Source organism: Mirounga leonina, unplaced genomic scaffold (assembly GCF_011800145.1).
Source record: "Mirounga leonina isolate KUSES-001 unplaced genomic scaffold, KU_Mleo_1.0 Mir_115, whole genome shotgun sequence".
Classification (NCBI taxonomy): domain Eukaryota; kingdom Metazoa; phylum Chordata; class Mammalia; order Carnivora; family Phocidae; genus Mirounga; species Mirounga leonina.
This window is the reverse complement of record NW_023270268.1, coordinates 25,585,516-25,608,165: the sequence shown is the minus strand read 5'-3', so window position 1 is coordinate 25,608,165 and position 22,650 is coordinate 25,585,516. Positions and strand designations below refer to the sequence as shown.

General features: G+C 42.8%; 1 protein-coding gene and 1 long non-coding RNA gene across 3 annotated transcripts in view; both read right to left on the bottom strand.

Moving 5' to 3' along the window:
• Positions 1-22,650, bottom strand: part of RFTN1 (raftlin, lipid raft linker 1) — a 195,024-nt gene that overhangs the window by 113,603 nt on the left and 58,771 nt on the right. For both annotated transcript variants that reach the window (XM_034994118.1, XM_034994108.1), the window contains exon 3: positions 3,096-3,282. In XM_034994118.1, the coding sequence (XP_034850009.1) occupies positions 3,096-3,282 (187 nt within the window). The remainder of the gene's footprint in view (positions 1-3,095; positions 3,283-22,650) is intronic.
• LOC118003260 lies at positions 15,497-20,334 on the bottom strand. Its single transcript, XR_004677298.1, has 2 exons — positions 20,220-20,334; positions 15,497-16,405 (listed from the first exon to the last, which is right to left on the bottom strand). It is a non-coding gene; the product is annotated as an uncharacterized LOC118003260 (long non-coding RNA).

Sequence of the window (22,650 nt, the reverse complement as noted above, 5' to 3'; positions counted from 1 at the left end):
TTTCATTTAACAGCAACTATAGCTGTCAGAACTTTGGCAGACTTTGTGAAAAATATCATTTTAACAGTCTTTATTAAAAATTAATCACATATTTCCCTTGTTTTGTCTCTACCACATAAACTCCCCTACCGATATAAAAAAAGCTCTGTTGTTTTTTGTTTATTTATCTTTAATAGTGTGGGGTCTTTTCCTCGGGATGCAAAAACACATGGTTACTACGTTTGCTAGGAGAGAAAATGCCTGTCCCTTAAAATGATATTGTATAATGACTCTGCTTCCCACCACCGCTCCTCTCACCCAATGCTAATGGGGAATGGAAGTGGGGGAAAATCTCTTGGTCATTTTTGCCTCATTATCACGACAAATGAACAAGCTTTAGCAATTTCCTTTAAAAAAACAAACGCAACAGGGTGAGGGGTGAGAGCAGTTTCAAAGATTTGGCACAAAGTTATCCAAGGGATTTCTTTCTCTGAATATGCTTATTAAGAATCTGGAATGTTCCTTAAAGCCATCCAGCAGTATGTAGACCCCAGGCACTGTAGACTAGAGTGAACTTAAACCCAAGGAGAATGCCATCTTCTCTTTCTTGAAAACCCTCCTGCACACTCATGTCTCATTCTTCTTAATGGCTTGACCCATTTTCCTTTCCTGGAAAGTAAGTTCATTAACTCAGGGACTGTCCTCAGTGGAAGTGAAAAAAAAAAAAAATAATAATAACCCTATTGAACACTTCAGCTCCACTGCTGGCTGGTTATGGACTAGTCCCAAAAGTGACAGTTCTTAATCCTTAAGAGGAGCTTTCTCACCCACCTCGATCTGATCAGATCATTGAGAATTAGTTCAGGCCTTGCAAATCATTCAGTACCAGAAAAATCTACTAATGTGTCCCTGACACTCCAACACTCCCTGGCAGCTAGGTGCAGCATAGAACATGGGCCCTCCAGCCAGGAGCCCTCTGTTCCTTCTCACCTTTATCAGTATTCAAAACTCTCCCTAGCAGGGAAGGGGCGATCCCCAGTAGTGTTGGTGAGTGTCAGGCATGGAGCCGGACAAGAATTAGTCAGGTCCTCTCACCCTTGCTACTCTAAGTGTGATCCATGGACCAGCAGCATTGCTATCATCTAGGAATGTGCTGGAAGTGCAGAGTCCCAGGCCCAACCGCAGACCTGCTGAATCAGACTGCACTAGAACAACATCTCTAGGAGATGAATAGGAGGCATATCAAAGTTTGAGAGGTGCTACTCCCTAGCAAAAAAAAAAGAAAAAAAAAAACACATCTTCACATTTAGAGTCAAATTCATTTATGATGTGCTGACTTCATGCCAAATCCCATCCTAACATCACCTGTGGTAGAATTACACTGAGGGATACTCTTGTGACCAAAGTGGACCCTCCCCTCTAAACATCAAGTCTAATGGAATGATGAAAGAAGCAGAAACACTGATGTCCAGTGAATGCCTCGCGAAAGGTACATTGAAAGTACATGGCAGGTTGGTTTTATTTTGTTTCTTTTCTGAAATTCTGACTTACTTGAGACTATTGAGTGGTAAAATGGAGGAAAGTGGAATAATGAAATTACTACCTCATCTAAAAATCAAAGATATCTTCCCTGCTTTTTTTATAAAGGGGTTGTCCACAGAATCATGGGGGGCAAGAACACAGGAAGTATTTCACATCAGGGTTCAGATGGGAGTCAGCCTGCCTGAGACCAGTCAGAGCTCTGCTTGCTGCCATTTGTGTGACCTTGATAAACAAGTCAACATCTGGGCCTCAGCTTCCTTACCTTTAAAATGGAAATAAAAAGAGTACCTTTTTCAAAGGCTGCTTATGAGAATGAAATGATACCTGGAAAGCCCAGCATATGGTAAGCACTCCATACGGGTGACCTATGATAATCACGCATACCCTGTGTGTCAGTATAAAATCTAAAATCACCGTGGCTCCCACAGTAATTTCCTCTGGTGATTGACCTGGATATAGCAAATCCACATCAAGAAATGAATATTCAAAAAAGACAGACTTGAGAAAAGTCTCGCTCTATAAAAACCATGGTAATTCTGGACGTTAGCAAAGGTGTCCGCCATCTTTCACTTCAAATTCCAACACAGGCTGACTCGGACTGAGAGCCCAGAGCTTGATCAGCCATGAAGAAATGAACGCTATTGGCCAGGAAGGAGGAGCCCGTCTTAGTCACCCAGGTGTCCCTGTGAGCTCACAAGCCAGATGTCTGTCTACCAGGCAAAGTAGCTTTTAAAAAGAGAGAAAGAGAAGCAGTCACTCTGCACTCTCTCTTTTTAAACTATAGCAGAAGTTGTCATTTCTCCCATGATGGTTGGCCGAAGGACAGATCTGATTTTTTTGCCAGACTTTATTTCAAAATAAAACACAAAAACATATCGTGCTTACTATCCCACCTTCGTTGTTTTTTTTTTAAATCACTTAAAATTAATATTACTCCTTTTGCGAAACCAACCTCCAACTCTCTTTTCCTAATTAGACCCAATAAAAACATAAGAATAAAGCATTCAACCGGACAAGCCATACTGAAAACATCCTCAAAGCCTTGAAAATTAAAATGAAGACAAATCAGTCAAAGCACTTGATTCAAGTGGGTTTTATTTCTCCTCCCAAGTGACTGACAGAACATACGGTAAGTTTAAAATATCCAAGTACTTCTGGAGTTTGGAGGAAGATAATAAGTTTGTATATAGCCTTCAAAAAAATAGTGTGTTTTGTAGCCTTGCATTTCAGATTAACAGTATGATACTTTCACCAGCTGCATATTCTAGGAGTACACCTCTTCAGAGGAGGCATCTTTCTAATTGAGTGTAATCCAATAAATTAAAAGAGGGTCAGGATATAATATGGAAATCTCTACTCATGCAGTCGGGTGTGGACAGTTCGCAGGACACTGTGAAACTTCTCTCTGGTTGTCTATCACTTTGCCTTACCCTGTCAGAGGGCAGAGGCCCTGGGGACACCATGAAAATTTCAAATATATTCTCTACCCCCAGTCTTCTCACTTCCCCTCCTCCATTCAACACGCATCAGCCACCTCACAATGCGAAGCTAACGGTTCATCTCAGAGGACTTACCTGTCAGTTTTCTTGATCAGGATGGCCCTGAAGATGTGCTCGAGGGGTGTCTTCTCCCGCTCATGGGTCGGCTGAACGAAGGGGTGCAGGGCCACTAGTGAGAAGCCCTGCTGGTACAGCTCCAGGAGCTGGGCGGGCAGGTCGTGCAGGGAGGCCAGCCTCACCGCCGAGGACCTCGGGAGCTCAGCTGGAGGTGGAGAGAGGAGAGGTTTATCAGGGACGCAAAAAAAGGGCCCACCCTCCCCCATCCAAGTCCCTCTCCCCTTGCCCTTGCAGACCTCGGATCACTTCTTACTAAGGATGAGTTTACTCCTGTCTTAACTACTGTCGTCAAAGAGAACTTAAAAAAACAGCAGATTATTTTCCAACTCATCCAAAGGTGTTGCTAATTGGATATTTTAAACCTAGAGTCAATCTTCTCAGAGATCACATTGGAAAAGTCATTTCCACCCCCTCAAAAATAAAAAAAGAAAGAAAAGGAGGAGGAGGAAAAAATGACAACTGCATGCAAATATAAAATTCCCAGGTGGCAACACAGCATTGACAACTTCAGAAGACAAACTGGAACAAAATTTCTGTGACATTTAAGACAAAGGGGTAATTTCCTTAATTCGCAAAAAAAAATCACTGAAAGAGAGAAGAAAGAAAGAGGAAGGAAAGGGGAGGGGAGGTCAAGGGAGGGAGGGAAGGACAAGGGAAGGAAGGGAAGAGAGAGAAAGACAAAATATACTAAGAGGCAATTGCCTAAAAAACACAAAAAGCTAATCAATATCTGAAAAAGCACCCAAATTAACTCCACATTAGCACTATGCAAAACACATATTTTTCACCTACTGAATTATTTTAGATTTGAATTTAAAACAATTTTTTGAGAAGGACAGACAAGAATCAAAAATCAAAAGGTGTAAGCAAATACACAGTTAAAATTGTACATCCCAGCCCTATCCCCCTTCAGACTTTTTCCCTAGAGGCAAATCAGTATTGTCCACTTTTTGTATACACATTAACAACTGCTGAATTCATATACAAGTAAAAATGTCTATATATCTCCCTCCCTTTTAATATAAATTGTAGCATAGTGTTACACATATGGCTTTTTGCTAATTTTCATCAATTCACAGTATACTTTTCTTAGAAACCATTCAATAGCAGCACACAGAGCTTTTTCTCATTCTTCTGACAGACACACAGTGTTCCAGTGTATGATGTACCATAGGTTATTCAAACTTTTGCTTTTATAAGTAATGCTGATGAAAAATATCGTTCCTACATAATTTCACACGCGTGCACATACAGTACATCATACCTAGGAATTCCATACCTAGGAATTTGCTGGGCCAAAGATAAAAGCATTGTAATTTTTTCAGATATGGCCAGATTTCTTCCACAGAGTAGCATGGATTTACCTCCTATCAGTGATGTATAAAGGTATTCCTTTTTCCATGCTCTGGCTAATCTCGTAGTGAAAAAAATGATTCCTACAGTGGTGATTTGTATTTCTCTATGTAACTTGTATTTTTTCTTATTGAACATTTCATGTTTAAATACCATCTGTGTCACCTTTTCTATTAACTGTTCATAATCTTTGCCTAGTTTTCTATTGGGTTATCGGTCCTTTTTTCTATTGGTTTGTAGAAACTCTTTATATATTAGGAAATTTACATCTTTAGGAAATTGCAATAGCTTTCCCCAATTTATTGTCTTTTGACTTTGCATAAGCTGGGTTTTATCATGAAGAATTTTTTTTTTGTGAAGCTGAATTTCTCAATCTTGTCTTCAATGACTTCTGAGTGTTGTGTCATAGCAGAGAGATTTGGGATTATAAAACAATTCTCCTGTTATTACATATTTCATTTTTTGGATATGAGTCTTTGATCCAATTTGTAACCTACGCAGTATGAATTCAACATTCCACCCCCTTTCCCTTATTAATTTGAGATGCCAATTTTATCATCTATTATATTCCTGAATATATTTAAGTTTATGATTGTGACCCATTAATCTGTATTAATAATTTTAGTGTTATGTTTTAATATCTGGTCAGGCTATTTCCTGTAACTTCCTATCTTCTTGTTTAGTTTCTGAATCTTCCTGTTTAGTTTCTGAATCTTCCTGTCTATTCTTATTTTTTTTCCAAGTGGTCTTTCAAACCAGTTCATCAAACCCTCCTTCTAAAAATAATCTCATTGATATTATTGAATCGTGTTCAAATTATAGCTTAACTGAGGGTGAAACGCTATTTTCATCATACCACAAGTTCCTGTCCAAGTACAAGGCATAATTTTTGTTTATTCCAGACTTCTTTGGGGTCCCTCAGGCACATATTAAAGTTTTCTTCACACAGATATTGTACCTTATCAATTTTATTCCTATTTATTTTTACTGCTATTGGAATAATAGATTTTGTTTTCTTTTTACTTCTATGATACCCATTGCAGGCAAGAATGTTGGGGAAACAGGCATGCTCTTCATGGCTGAGGGGGTGAACTTCTCTGGAGGGCAATATGGTGTTTGCCTTCAAACCCAAAAGTATACACACCCCTTGTCCAACAACCCTGCCCCTGGATGTCATGCCTATGGCTGGACTCATAGATGTTTTTCAAGATATACAGACAAAGATACTCACTACAGGGTTGTTCATACAGCAAAAACCTGGAACCAAATAGTTCTTCATTGGAGGGCTGGTTAGCTAAACTCTGGGACACCCCAGCGATGAATTCTATGGGCCATTTAACAAGATTAAGATAAACCTGTTAGGTGCTGATGGAAATGTATCCAAGATAAATTACTAAGTTAAGAGGCAAGGTGTCTAACAGTGTTTATGATAGTCTTGTATAAAAATAATTAGAAAGATAGATAATCTCTTTGAGAATAAAATTTTTTTCTGAAAGAAATCACAAAAACATGACTATTGGATAAGGCTAGAGCATAGAGAGAAGGATGGAAAGGTAGTTTTTATTTTGTATTTGCAGTACTATTACCATCCACAGGGGTCACTGGGTGGAGGGTTTATGAGACATTTTAAGTTTCTTATTTATATGTAAAAACATTACTTAAAAGTGTTTTATGTATTTTTAAAAATAATGTGTTATTTTATTTTTTTTAAAGATTTTTATTTATTTATTTGACAGAGAGAGACACAGCGAGAGAGGGAACACAAGCAGGGGGAGTGAGAGAGGGAGAAGCAGGCCTCCCGCGGAGCAGGCAGCCCGATGTGGGGCTCGATCCCAGGACCCTGGGATCATGACCCGAGCTGAAGGCAGTCGCTTAACCAACTGAGCCACCCAGGCGCCCAATAATGTGTTATTTTAAAACACAAACTCTTGAGGCACCTGGGTAGCTCAGCTGGCTAAGCATCCAACTCAGGTCATGATCTCAGGCTCCTGAGATTAAGCCCTGCGTGCCGCCAGCTCAGCACAGAGTCTGCTTGTCCCTCTCCCTCTGCTCCTCCCGCTGCTGGTGCACGTGCGTGGGGGTGCACTCGCTCTCTCAAATAAGTAAATAAAATCTTAAAAATAAATAAATAAAACACAAACTTAAAAAACAAAATCTAGGGCTACTTAAGAATACTACTTAACATCAGCGGGGCACCTGGGTGGCTCAGTTGGTTAAGCGACTGCCTTCAGCTCAGGTCATGATCCCAGGGTCCTGGGATTGAGTCCCGCATCAGGCTCCTGGCTCAGCAGGGAGCCTGCTTCTCCGTCTCCCGCTCCCCCTGCTTGTGTTCCCTCTCTCACTGTGTCTCTCTGTGTCCAGCATCCTGGGGAAATCTCCATTAATAACAGTGACAAATAGCAGATTGGCCAGAAAAGTAGGAAAGAATGCAGTCTTTCCCCTTGAAGGGTACTTTCTGGATATGCTGCTAGACAAAAAAAAATCTAAAGACAAGTCTGGTAAAGAATGCTGAGCCCCTCCAAATTCCTATGCACACCAAGTACCTCCTTAGACCCAGGCAAGGGGACCCCCTACCTTGGACCCCCTGTGTGCTCCTTGGTCCACCAGCAGCAGCAGCATGGAGGAATTCATTAGAAATGGAGACTCTGGGGCCCCACCTCAGACCTGCTGAATCAGAATCTGAGTGATCTACACCTTCACAAGCCCTCCAGGAGACCCTGAGGTTCCTTTGGCCCTCCTCCAGCCACTCTCCTCTCCTCTCCCCTCCTCAGGGAAGGAAACCGGGGACCTAAGGACATGCACCCACCCGTCACCCACAGCACAACCTCACACAGCCAAGAGCCTGGAATTCCCTGCCCTGACAGCCCCTGGCCCACTACGGGGGCCTGCAGCAAGGGTGGATGACGCCCCCACTGCTCACCCCCAGGCCCCAGGCAGGATGGAGACTAGGGCACGATACTGTCATAGGAGCAGAATTTAAGGGGCACCAAAAACTCAGTAAGCAAGATAAATAACAATGTAATGCGATATGTTAAAAAATAAGAATTCATGCAAAGTCCTAATGAACAAAATATCAAAACTTTTAATAAAGATGAGATCAGTCTTACTGACTTCTCCTTTTTCTTAAGCTCCAATACGGCTTTAGCAGAGCACTTTATTGATCGCATCTTTTTATGTTGCCTCGCCTGCCTCACCCTAGTGCTGGCTCAGGCCCAATATCTCTTGAACTCTTGTGCCTGAGCCCGGCAAATGATAGGAGCAGGTCTGTAGGCAGGCTGTGCCAAGGGCATGGGCAGGTTTCCTCTGCTGTCAAGGGATTACAAAGTGGCCAAACCGCACAAGCGTCCGTGTGTATGGCATCGATGCTGGCTATTTCATTTGCAAAACCCAACAGACTTTTGGTAGGTGGGTAAGCCCTTTTTGGAGGGTAATTTCACCATGTTGATCAAACCTAAAAATACATGGTAATTTCACCATGTCGATCAAACCTAAAAATACAAGGCAGCACTAAGCTACCCTCCTCTTTGATGAAAATATACATGAAGAGCATCTGTGAATCAACCAACATGAGACCACCCACTCAGCCGGTCTCCACAGTGCAGTGGTTTGTAAATGTGTCAAGTATTTCAAAACTCTCACTGCTATACTAAAATAAGCCTTTCCTGGGATGCTGATCATTTATAGATTTGTTCCCGCTTATGCATCACGCTGTAATAAGAAAGTAAAAGCAGTCGGCGCATTGAGAAGATTTGGGATTCTAGCTACATTCCTCACTGGCGTTAATCCTGGGCACGTGAACAGCCCGTTTCCTTGTTTAAAATGGACATACTAACATCATACAGCAGCTGTAAGAGTCAAATGGGATGATGTGTGTGGAATTGACGAAGCTCCAAACTATCATGGTCAGTGGTGGTGGCAGTGATGGATGGGGAGCTGGTCAGGGACACCGGTCAGCTGAGGCTGGTGATGACACTATGGTGCTGGGCCACTAAATCGTTCCCTATTTCCACCCGCACGCCCTAACCTCCAGGCTTGCAAATCAGTGCACCAAAAACATGAGTCAGTCAACCACTTCAGAGTTAAATGCTTCCTGAATACAACATCATACCTTTAAAATTTTTATCTTAAAATCTAAAGATGTATCTCTTGTCAAAACTCAGCAATTTTATGGCTTTAATTTTTGGTATGCATGCTGGCAAAAGAAGTTTAGCTTCATGGTTAAAAAACAAATAAAAATGAATCTCAACAATCTTGTTGCAATAAAAAAAAAACCAGGCTCTTGTTGTAAATATGATTAAGGGCCTTATTTCTTGTTTCTGTTTGAACCTTCACCTTCAGAAAAACCCTAGTTCTTATAAACTGACCAATCCCCCAGTATTATTACTGGAAAAATAAAGGAAGGAATGACTTATCTGTTTGGATGGACATACCAATTGTAGCCTCTTGGTCTAATTCTCACCCCACCCACCAGGATAACCTCTCTACTATTTTAGTTTTGTAAGATTTGCCTGACTTCGTTTACACATTATGTAACCTTGGGCAAGTCATATGACTCCCACCCCATCTCCTGGGTCCATTGTTTATAAAATGAAGACCTTGGATCAGCAATTCTGAAAGGAGCTTTCAACTTTAAAATGCAATGATTTCATTATTCAATTGGAGAGTAACATCCAGTTTCTAACTAAAAAAAAAAAAAAATGCTATCGGATAATATAATAAATGCTTGCAAAGTGAACTCAAAGAGTTCCCCTAAACTAGAGCCAAAATGGGAATAAGGACAAACCACAGGTGCGGGTGGGTGGGTGGAAAGATGGAGAGAGAGGCAAGAAAACAGTCTTGTTGCCACTATGGCAGAATAAAATCACTGTTGTTTATGAGGTCCCAGCCTTCTGCCCATCCCAGGCCCTAGAAAGGATTCTGCCTGCTCTGACAGTCCCTGGGAGTGGGGGAAGCTCTCCAGGGGTATTCTAGGGAAGAGACGCCTGCACAGTAGTGGGAGAGAAGATGGGTATCTTAAGAAGCATCCCTGGGGACGATGGGTTCCTCTCTTCCTAGCAGAGAGCTAGAAGGACCACAGTGTGAGTTATGTGAAGTTACTTTGACTTCCTGGGCTTTTATTAGGACTCCATTCCAGGACTGAACCACATAAGCCACCTCATCATGTTAAAATTTCTCATTATAAGCCATTTCTAATTATAAATCTTTATATTCTGAAGATGGGGGACACTGATGATGCTGTCTTAGCCAATGTTACTCCAGTCTGAGGCAATAACAGTTACTCCTGTTAGGGCCCAGTGTCCATCTGAAGATCACACTTTCCTCTCTCCACTTTCCAATCCGTCAAGTTCCCAAGTCTTTATCTCCAGGGATCAGTCTTCAAGCCCAGGGACCAGACTGGACGCCCCTTGCGCTCCCACTCAGGGAGCCGTGTCTTCCTCCCACACAGGGACTTGGACCTTCTGCCGTGCAAAGCCCAGTTCTCCAGCTGGCCTCTCCCAGCAGCCTGGGCAGGGACTGGCTCTTATCTCGTGACCTGGTAGAGGGTCTGGAGCAGATCACAAGGCCAGGAACTGGGGCCCCCAGGGGCCGGATGGATAAAGTAAATGAGAAACACAACTATGGGAAATATAATGACTACCAAAGCCCCATCTTGCCAAGGGGGCAGCATCGTGTATTTCCAGCCTGGTTACTGCCAACAGGAACATGGGCCCAGTGGTGCCAGAACTTCTAATTCTTACCTTGAGGAACTCAGTAATCTTGGTCCTCATAGAAACTCTCCTAATCTTTAGATTTGGCAAGTAATTCCCATTTGATTTTCAAGTCCATATGGCCCAAAGCCAAGACCTGGTAGGTTGCAGAGTCTGGATGGGGTATTTGATAAATGTAGGGGGATGGGTGCCCCCTACTCCTTCCTGTCCCTGATCTTAGCACAGTCAAGGCATGGTGTGAGCCTCGGTCATGTAATGAAGAGCGTGTGATCCTGTTCACTCCCACATCGTCACAGTTCACATCAGCCTTCAGGGATACACCTGTGCGTGTTTGACACAGTCCCCTATTTCCTAATTCTCTCTTCTACACTGATGTAGAGATGAACAAAAAGTTCAGAACCATACAATTACATTTTGCATCCCTTGGAAATATTTTTTTCCTCATTCAATGACCAATAACAGGCTTTTGATTTCTCAAAAGTCAATAATATAGAGAGTACTGCTGGAAAGGTATTTGGGGTGGCATGAGAGTCCAAAGATCTTTTGGAATAAATGTTTTGTTTTCCTTTCAGAACATAACTCCATATAAATAAATAAACCATTATTCCTGGGGTTAAGGAAAAAAAAAAAAAGGAATGCAAACAGGGGGAAAGAAACCTCATCCACAAAACCACACATTTCTTAACACTCCTGGGATGAAGTAGATTTTGTTTTTGCTATGACTATGTTTTGTTTAGCAAAAACATTCTGCAGCCCCACTTATTGCCTGGAAACGAAGCCCTTCAGACATCTGCAGAAGAGCCAAAGTGCCGGCTTTGCTCCCCTCAAACTTTACGACTGGGAAAGCGCCAGGGTCCGGGACAAGAAGGAAACCTCGGGCGCCCAGCACCCGCACACCTCTCCCCACTCTACGGCAGGCGACGGCAGGCTGAACGGCAGCAGCTTCTATGATTTGGCTCAGCCATCATGTGTGAATTTAACCTAATTATTCAAAGTCCGACTCTGCTTTTCTAATTACATCTGCTAATGGATCTGTCAATACCAGGGAGCGAAACACGAGAGAACGACACCATTTCCCTCGGGTCATTTCCCTCACAGGTAAAGCTGATAATGACACGGCTCAACCAAATCCCTCTCTCTCTTTCTCTCTTTTTCTCTCTCTCTTTTGAAAGTTCCTTGAAGGCCACTATTTCTATAACATCCGTCTGCCTGGGCTCTGCAGTAGATCCAATTTAGCGAAACGCTAAAATCAATCATTTTCCAATGTGGGGTTTTTTATTGGATAGGTAAGCAATAGGAATTCAATTTTTAAAATGTTTGCAGACCAATGTCTTCTGTCTGTGTCATTTCTGAATCTGTGGAATAAGTTAAAACTCTCATTTTGAGGCTTTCCAAATTCGGATTTCTGTCACTGTCTTATCAGATAAATTCATGTTTTTGAAGCTTAAAAAAAAATAATAATAAAGCCTATCCAGGCTCAGGAGACCACACCATTAAAACATTACTTATTCTTTTTTATTTTTTTAATTGAAGTGAGATTCACATAAGATCAACCATTTTAAAGTGAACAGTTCAGTGGCATTTAGTACATTCATAAGGTCGTACGACCATCACCTCTCTGTATTTCTTTTTTTTTTTTTAAAGATTTTATTTATTTATTCATGAGAGACAGAGAGAGAGAGAGAGAGGCAGAGGGAGAAGCAGGCTCCCAAGGAGCAGAGAGCCCGATGCGGGACTCGATCCCAGGACCCCGGGATCATGACCTGAGCCGAAGGCAGACGCTTAACCATCTGAGCCACCCAGGCGCCCACCTCTCTGTATTTCTAAGACATTTTCCTCAGCCCAAAAGGAAACCCCATTCCCGTTAAGCAAGTTACTCCCCATTCTCCTCTCCCTGTGGCCTTTGGCAAGCACCAATCAGCTTTCGTAAAACACAGTTCTCAACACCTTATCTAAATCATGGATAAACTCGAGGGGAAAATCTCAGGAAGACTGAAAGCACTACTTTAAGTTTATATAAAGCTAGGATTCTACAGGTCAATCATGGAGTAATTGGCAAAGCAACAGATGCCTCATCAAATGAGTTCTGCAGTTGTATGCCACCAGACCACAAACGACTATGAAGCATCAGACTATCAGAGAGCTGTGACAACAGGTGTGTGGTAAAGCAAAGGGTGGAGGGAGAGGGGGAAGTCAAGTTGTTATTGGTTTGCTTGTCATTTCAAAGGGTCACCTGCCGTCACTGAATTACACACACGCAACATCACGTTGTAAAAAGTTCAGTGTCTAGAAGTTGTAAGGAGAGTGCTGAATAATTCCCATTGACTGTACCCATTAATCAAACCCAAAAGATGGCATTACTGCTCATCTCACTGGTCCACTTTGTCAGAGAAGACACAGGCGAGGATTCATCAAGAAAGCTCTTCCAGCACCACCAGACTTCACGCTGCTTAGATTTCACAGTGGGGTATTCAAATATTAAAAGCAACCGGCTAGAAACTGAACTCCAAGTATTAATAAAATATTTCACACACTTAAAAATACTTTTTATAGTGACAAGAACATACAAAGGATCACCAAGTCTTCAGAATTTCTATTCAAACTGGCCCACACCAAACCCAAGGAGAGCTTAGCACGAGTCAGAAGGGAAACTAGTTGTCAATATTTTATGCCATTTTCCTAATTGAGCATGATAGCATGAGAGCTGACACTCCGGGTAGTTCTCTTTGATTCTGAGAGTACAATAAACTGATTGCATCCAAGACCAGCCACTAATGAATATGTACAAACAATATGGAAATGAAACTGTTTAGAATGTAAATGGGACCCTATATGGATTTCTGTGATAAAGTCTGAAGACTTTGTACAAAAGTCATCAGTATTGAAAAAATAATGTCACTGTGGCCAAGTTCTCAGAGAAGGCATATCAGAAAAATAATGCACATTTACAAGGAGCTGTGAGGAATCAACTAAGCGTGATTGCTCTGATACCTTCTCATTCAGGTGTGTTGAAAGCAAAGAAGCTAAAGGAACCAAAGGAGCACCGGAAATGGGCAGTATACGGAGCCAGCAAACATATTCTGAGCCTGGAGACCATGCGGCCCCTCACTCGCACACGTCCTCCCCACCCCCCATGTAGGGCAGCCCCAATAGAGCCAGGCAGACAATCAGCCCTTTGGGAACAAGAAGGGACATGGTACATTTTCAAGTCTGAAGCAGCCAAGTGTCATTTTCATTCCTTCCCTACATGCACACAACGAAATTCATCAATAGTAGAATGGCCATGAATCCACCATGGCTCATCCATACTGCAGACTATGAAGTAGCAATTTTTTTTTTTAAAGATTTTATTTATTTATTTGACAGACAGAGAGAGAAAGCACAAGTAGGCAGAGCGGCAGGCAGAGCGAGAGGGAGAAGCAGGCTCCCGGCTGAGCAGAGAGCCCGATGTGGGGCTAGATCCCAGGACCCTGGGATCATGACCTGAGGCGAAGGCAGTTGCTTAACCAACTGAGCCACCCAAGCGCCCCTATGAAGTAGCAATTTTAAAAATGAGTTGGATCCATACCTCTGACCTGGAGGAAAAATCAAATGCTGATATGACAACGAAAGCAAAGGAAGTATGTAAAGATGTCACCTTGCAGAGATGGCCAAATAATGACAAGACAAAGAGAGTGGTTATATACAAGAGGTGACTGGGAATCTTAACCCCAAACAACATAAAATGGAAAAAAAAAAGAAATTTCCCCAAAAGTATGGGGTCCCAAAGGCATGTGCACACTTCAGTCTGGCATTAACTGAGGCCACAAGAGAATACTTCTGTTTCTTTTTACCCTGAGTTATTATCACAAGGGTCTCAACTCTGTAATAGAGTTTCACATCAGTATATCAATAAAGTCTTTAGTTCGAAGAATTTTTTTTAATTTGTGAATATAATATAAAAATATATAAAATGATAAAATAATGCACTATGGAAACTGCTGGAAAGCACAAAAAAATCACCATGTGCAAGAATAGTTTCAAGATCTTATGACAAGAATAAATTCCACCATCTGGGGGCTTAGCACAACTTCTACCCACAAAGGAAATCCACTTGTTGGTTCAAAGGCACTACCCCCAGACACATCAGCAAATTCACCTCGGTGGACTCTCCTTTTCCTCGCTGTAGTGGAGACATACCATATAGTCAGTGACACAGTCACAGAAACACTCCTAAGGCTTACAGAAAGTTCCACATATTGGAAATGCATTTTAATAAATAATACTCTTACGTATATGACATTGCAAAAGATTCAACAAAACTCAGTTAAATGAGAACTCGGGCCAGACAGTTCCCTTACTCTAAAAAAGGCTTCCACACCTGCATTTTCAGCTTTGCATGAACGATTACTGCATTCATGCGCAAACTCCCAAATTGGTGCATGGAAATAGAAAATCGTACGCACAAGTTGAGCAGCCCCGGGCTCCGCTAACCAATTTGCATGCAAAATTGTCATCAGCACTCTCTGGTTTATTTTTTGCCTGTGGAAGAGATGGGGGTCTATGATGCCTGAAGAGGCCAATTTTAAGAGGTATTTTGATTCCCACTATAAAAATGGAGTCCCGAATAGTGTCTGGGGTCTCTGCATGCCTGTGTGTCCCTCTCAGCTGCCTTCTCACGGATTCCGACAGAGGAGGAGAAAACCTGGAGAGTGAGATTAAGTAGAAGGGTGAGGTGAAAGCAAATGGCCAAGGGAGGTTCTCCAGAATAAGAGAGAGAAGAAATGTAGGGGAGGGAGGCGGAATTTTTTATCTACATCCAGAAAAATGTCATCTATCAACAACAGTTGGCACAAAAAGGGAAAGATAGATTTTAACCAGGCAGGAGAAAGGATTTTCCTGACTTGTCAGTGAGAATTTATGGAAATGGAAGACCAGGAAGTGTGTGGCCTTTGAGATTGCCAAAGAGAGGGTGTGAGAGACATCTATGTGCTTATAAGGCACCTCTAGGTTTTCACTAACATTTCCTCCCCCCACCTTCCTTGTTTCTTTCCTCCTTTCACAAGTCACTCTGAGCACGCGAGATGTGTTTAGTGTGAACGGAGATGTGCTTTCAGTGTAAACCACACATGACTTCAAAGACTTCATACGGAAAAAAAAGAACATAAAATATCTCGATAAAAATTTGTTATTGATTACATGTTGAAATGACATTTGGAATATACTGAGTTAAATAAAATGTACTAAAATTAATTTACTTATTAATTACTAATAAACTTACCTATTTTAACTTTTTAATTTAAAATTTTTATTAGAAAACTTCAAATCACAGCCATAGCTCACCTTATACTTCTATTGGGCAGGTCTGTTCCAGAATTTTTTGTTTTAAACAGACTCATTTTATTTTAGCCCAAAACGCATGATCCGTTCTCCACCTTTATTAAGGTGTCAGTTTAAGTCCTTATGAAGCGTCCTTTTGCTATAGTTATGAGTAAGGTCACTTCTTTTCCCCCAAATAAACCTGTAACACCAAGGAATGGGGAAAATCTGCAAAAATATTTACAGTGTGGGATCAGATGGGTAATGTTCTTTCATGGATATTAAATCTCTTTTTACTAGTTGTCACCAGTCCAAATTGGCAGAAGAAAGCAAAACCTCGTGCTGCCTTCAGGTTTGATGTTTGAGTCCCTGAGACCCTTGAATACCTGCTCTTTGAGAACGCTGGCTTCTCAAGTGTTTACCTCTCTGGAGCAAGCGGGTTCTCAACATTTTTCTGTCGCTACTCCATCAGCAAGTCATACACCCTCCTGAGTCACACCTCTCCCCCCATGTGCGAACTCTCAAGCTGAGCATCATTGCTCTGGCAAATCTGGAAATGGCAGCATCCTGGCTGAGATTATTCATATCAGAAATATCAATAGACAATGGACCCTCCAGCCTGTTTTGCTGAGTCCCTGGAAGTGCTTTGTACTGGATTTTCTGGATGATTTATGTTACATCCCAGAGATGCAAATTCTCCCTCATGCCCCTAATAAGCTCATCCGTGTGGTCTTAATGTTTGGACTTAACAGAGCTGCCTCCCTTCCCGTGCCTCCTTGCCTGGTTTCTTTGGGGGTAGGATGGGCGGCTTCATGATATTCGGGATCCTCACATATTGGAAGAAGTGAGATTATTATTACTTTGCCATAACTGCAGTGTAGTTTGTCTTACTTCTAAATGGTGCAGATCCTATTAGGCAAACAGAAAACAGAAATCTGGAATTGAATTATAGGGTAGAAAGCTGGTGATGTATCAAATCTAGCTAAGGCAGAGAGATGGACCGTGTCCTGGTCAAGGATCCCTCTCCGGAGCCAAAGCACTTGGGTTTATCTTCCCTTTTATTATTATTTTTTCAATTGAAGTATAGTTGACACACAATGCACATTAGTTTCAGGTATACAACGTAGTGACTCGACAACTCCATATGTTCTGCTGTGCTCACCCCAAGTGTAGCTGCTGTCTGTCACCATACAGTGCTGTTCATACCACTAACTACATTCCCTGTGCTGTGCCTTTCATCCCCGTGCCTTGCTCATTCCATAACTGGAAGCCCTGGGTCTCCTTCTCCCCTTCACCCATGCTGCCCATCTCCCCACCAAATTATCTGGGTTTAAATCTCAGTGCCACCCCTTCCTAGCTGTATGACTTTAGGTGAGTTATAAACCCTCTGGGCCTCAATTTTGTCTATGTCAGATAAAAGTAATGTCAATCACATTGGGCTGGCATGAGAATTAAGTGATATAATGCATATAATGCACTAGAACTGGACCTGGAACCTGGAACTCTTTTGTATATGGGAGCCGCTAAAATCACTATTGTCCATATTATTATTATCAATAACCCTAATCATCTCCCCACTTGTTACCAAGCATGACAGGTCTCTGTGTCCGTAAATGGATCCTTATATCTGAAACCACTGCAGCTATACATCAATATTCTTTAGTTTTCACATATGACTTTAATTTCTCAGCCTAAACCACAGGCCTGCAATTTTTTTCTGCAACCCTTTTTTAAACACTGGTTTTAACTTCTATTGTTTTCTGAATGTGAACCCCCAATGGGTCTAGAACATCAGGACTCAGAAAAACAAGGGAGGCAAAAAGCACCAGATTTGCACCAGACGCTACCACTGACTTCCATGATATCACAGAATGGGCATGAGGAGGGAGGGGGGAGGGCACAGCCACAGTGGGACTGGAGAAGCCTAGAGAGCCAGTTCTAGAACATGGAGTAACCAGGAACCAGCGGGAAAAGGACAGCAGAAGGCATCACTGAGGTACATAAACCACACTCCAAAAGGAACAAGAGAAGAAAGGAGCTGATTGAGAAAAGAGGTGGAACCATGGCGGGAGACACATTTCAGAGCCTCGAACACACAGGCGCACCGGGAAAAGGGAGACGATGAAGAGATGGTAAAGAGGAAGGCATCTGGCAGGAGACGGGACAGGAATATGTCACCCCTCTACTCTGACCGCTCTCCATGCCTGGCTAGAATCCATCTCAGATTTGTAAAGTTAAATGTGCAAAGAAAAAATATTTCTTGAAGGAGGCATAAACCCAGAGGTAATTGCAGTCTCTTCCCTTTGTTTCCTCATCTACGTGTCCTAAACTCCTCTCCTAACAGCCACCAACAAGGACTCCTATCCTAAATTCTCCCCCACCTCAGGCCTGCTCTTCATGCAGCTCCACTTGGAAGCATTGCAAGCGTAACATTTAAAATGAAAAAGTAAGGGGTGCCTGGCTGGCTCAGCTGGTTCAGTGTCTGCCTTTGGCTCAGGTCATGATCCTGGGGTCCTGGAATCGAGTCCCGCATCGGGCTCCCTGCTCCGTGGGGAGTCTGCTTCTCCCCCTGCTTGTGCTCTCTCTCTCTCCTCCCTCTCTCTCTGTCAAATAAATAAATAAAATCTTCAAAAATAAATAAATAAATAAAATGAACAAATAAGACTTTTAGTGCTTAGAGAAAGAAAGGGGAGGCTGAACAGACAGTGTCTGGCCACCCCTGGGCACACGTGGGTGGCAGCCTCAGGGGTGGGCAGGGGGCGACAGCTGGGCACGACAGCTGGGCACGGAGAAACACAACCGGAAGCAGGCTGCAAACGGGTCAACTGCCACCTGACCCCTTCGCTATCCTCCTGACCCAACCATCCTCCTCCTTCCACTTAGTCTTTGAGAGTTTAAATACTGCTTTTGAACTGCTTTTCTGAGAATCATGGTTCCAAAGGCCTTTACAGCTGAAAGAGCCCTTAAGGATGACGATGATAAGAGAGGTATCCCTAGAAATAATAGCAATGATGACAATGATAGCTAGCATCCACTGGAGGTATGCTGTACACAAGACACTGTTTTAGGTGCTTTACAGGCATCCCCATTTAATTCTCCAGTCACCTCTCCATGACCTCCATTTTAAGGATAAGGAAACTCTGGATCAGAGAGATTGAGTACATTGCTCAGGTCGCACAGCCAGTAAGCAGTGAACCCAAGACTCAAACCCAATCATTCAGAACCTATGCCCTTAACTATGAAGTCTTTCTAACTACCTAAACCAATCTACTCATTTTCATGGATTGTAAAGTGATGTTCACAGGGATGAAACAATTAGCTATGGACATATAACTAGCAGCAGAGTCAGGACTCTAAAAGACCCCTGGACTCTTGATCCAGTGCTCTTTTTACCATACCACAAAACCATAACGAGTGCATCAGGATCACAACAGAAGACTCCTTGGTTCTGCACAACTGTGTGCATCCATGGTGTTCCTTCTTAGGCTCTGTATTTTCTAAGTACCATCAGTAATCAACTACTTGGGTCAATGTTTTCCTTGAAAGGCTGATCACAGGTAGGTAAACAAAGCCTTTCTTAAAAACGTAATAATCTGGTAGCGTATTCTTGACTGGAAAAAAAGTACAGCATGAATGCGTGCCACAGAACTCTATAATGGGAAAACCAGAAAAATAAGGATCGCTGCATCGTGATTATAAATAACCATCCGGAACCAGACCTGCTTCATTTCAGGGTAGGACACAAGAAAATAAACAAAGCAAGTGTTTAAAAGCGAATCCAATTCTCAAATTGAAATTTTTACAGTGATCCTCAAAGACATTGATTAAGTGGGGGCCGTCGAAGTTCAGTTGGGCAAATGCAAATAACATGTTATCAGCCTTCACCCTGTCCCTGGACTTCCTGCCCATGGTGCAGAGATGGGAGGCAGAGGACAAAAGTCACAGCCAGATTAACAGGATGTCATGGCAGACCTGCAGCGAGTATGAACAATACCTGGTGTACGCTTCCCCCGGTAGGAGAGGGGGTGCCACCATGACAAAGCTTCCTCCCTCACCTCTGTTCTCCTAACGGTAACCATTTTTAATGCTTTTCTAGGATCCCATGTTCATGCATCTTCACAGGCACATGATTTAATAGCAATTGCCAAATTGCCCTACAACTGTCTTACCGATCTGTGGAGTGAGACCATGTATTTCCCCACAGTACTAATCCAAGAGGTGAAAAATGATACTGTTGCTTTATTCTGAATTTTTATAATTAGTCATGAGGTGAGAAAATTTTTATATATAATACATACTTACATAATTATATGTTTCTTACTCTTCACCTAAGATCCCTGCTACCCATTTTCCCATCACACAGCTTATCGTTTTCTTACTGATTCGTAGTACAGTCTTCTATAAGATGGGTGTTAGTCCTCAATATGTTATGTATATTGCAATTTTGTTTTTCTTTCACTATAATAGTGGCACCTTATCCGCGGTGGATACGGTCTGAGACCCTCAAAGGATGTGTGAAACCCACAGACAGTACTATCTATACTATGTTTCTTCCTGTACATACATACCTACAATGAAGTGTAGTGTATAAGTTAGGCACAGTAAGACATGAACAACAATAACTAATAATAAATTAGAACAATTATAACAATATGCTATAGTAAAGGTTGTATGAACGCGGTCTCTCTCTCTCTCTCAAAATATCTTATCATACTGTACCCACTCTTCTTGCTGTGATGATGAGAGATGACAGAACGCCTGCACGATGAGATGAAGCGAGGTGCGTGACGCAGGCGCCGTGATGTAATCTTAGGCTCTACCACTGACCTTCTGACGAGAACTCAGAAGGAGCATCATCTGCTTCTGGACCGCAGCCGATCACGGGCAACTGAAACCCCGGAGAGCGACACCGTAGATAAGGGAGGACTACTGTATTAAAAGTTTTAAAGTTGTATGTGGTCAACACTTCCAAAACTTTTCAGGCCTCTGGGCTACATGGCATATTTAGAAAGGAGTGCGCTTTACATTGACATTGATCTTTATACTGAAAACTTCCTTGGGAAAAAAAAATTAAAAATAGAAAAAAAGCGACAAAAGAAAGAAAGAAAGAAGACTCCCTCTATAGTTAAAAATGATGTCACTGACCCCTAAGATAAATAAATGCTTTGAACTAGGTTTCTGACTATGACGGCCAGTTGTGGCTTGGCCTCTAGAACAGTCCTGGAGAGTTGGCTGTGCACATGTGCTGAGGTCCAGGAACAGAGTGTCTGAGCAGGGCCGACAGCCCCATAAGAGAATGAACTAAATATTCAGGACCCCCCCTTCCTCTGAAGCTACTGAGATATCTTACCTCCCCCCCATTCTATTCAAATTTAGATTGTAGATTCCTTGTGTTCATGTCTAATATAGTGTTTCTTGGCAACTCAGTAAACACATATTGGGACTTTAGAGCTGGAAGGCACCCTCATTTTATAAGATGGAGAACTGAGGCTTCTCCCCTCCTGGACCCACACTATTTGGGCACTGCTGGAGAGAATCACAATACAGAGGCATGGACTCCAACGTCAGCAGGGCCAGCACTGCCCAGACCTCTGTGTCTCCCTCTCCTAACTAGCCCAGGAGGAATTCCAAGCCTGAACTACATCTCATCCACTCCATGACCCCACCACCATTTCCTTCCAGACAATTCCATGTCCCCAACTCTCCTAAGCCTCCATCTCCTGAGCTCCAGACCCACATCTGCAGCTGGTTCAGAAAAATCTCCATCTGCAAATCACACAGGCAATCACAACCCAACATGTTTGGAACAAAACCCTGTCATCTTTCCCTACACTTGTCCTGCCACCTGCATATCATCATGGTCCATAGCATCACATCCAAGAGCAGCACAAACCAGGACCCTGGGAAAAAACCGGCACCTCCCTCTCCCTCTCATTTTTCTCTACACCCAATTGGCTGCTGCATCTTGTTAAGTCTCTCCCTGGGACTCTCCTTTCTAAGCCTCCTTCCTTTCCGCAGCCACGCTCTCAGCCTCAGGCGGCCTCCCACGGCTTCCTGATCACCATGCCCACCCCCAGGCTGTGCACTTCTACACCACCAGCCCAGTGGTCTGGCTACAATACAAGGCTAGTACACCTTACCCCTGCCAAAAACCCAGGACCCCTCATCTGGCCCAGTGGTTCCCACAGGGGATGGTACTGCCTTTTAGGAAACATTGTGGAAATTTGAGGGGGCACTATTAGTTACCACAATGGCTGGGAGGTCACTACGGCGGGTGAAGGCCAGGCAAGTGAGATGCCTACAAGGCACAAGGGCAGCCCCACAAAGAACTGTCCCGATCCCTCCACAATTTTTTAAAAATCCCACAGGCCATGCTTTGTACGTGAAAAGCCTATCGTTATCAGAGCCTAGAATTTCAATTTGCTTTAAATATAAACAAAAATAATATTGCAGGAATGTACTTATGTAAATCAAGAGATCAACAGCCAGAAAACTATTTCTCCATACTGTCGCTGAGCACGTCTGCATCAGTCACCTGGGGGGCAGGGAAGAGCAGGTCTGCTCAGAATGCATATCCCCAGGCTACATCCCAGATGTAAATTGGATCTGCAGGGCAACGAACAGGGCCATTTACTTCATTTGCTCACTCAAGTTTGAGGTGTACTGTGTGAGAGGCTGTTGGGAGCCACGTTCTGGAAAAGACTGTTAGGGTCAGGGTGAGCCCACCAGGGAATAGTTCACAGTTGATTGGTGGCAGGAATGGGGGAATACAAGATCCTGACCTCTCCTTCCTCCTCTCCTGTTCATTCCCCATCTGCTTAGAAAATCCCTCCTCCTACTCCACAACTCTTTCTAGAAGAGGCTTCTTCAGCCTGCCCCAAGGCCTCTCTTCATATCTCAAGGCACCATCTAGCACTCTTGTTAAAGTAACAAGTTTCCACTGTGTTTCTCCCGGGCAGGCAGGGACTCTGCCTCGCTCCCTTTCTTCTCCTCACAACTAGCCTCCTCTTTGCCTAGCTAAAAACAGACTTCAGTAACTACTTTGCAAATGAATAAATGATTTAAAAAAAAAAAAAAAAGGACAGCAAATACACACCCAGTTGCTGGGAAGAGTAAGACCACAAGCCTGTCTCCTACTCTACACAGTGTAGCTT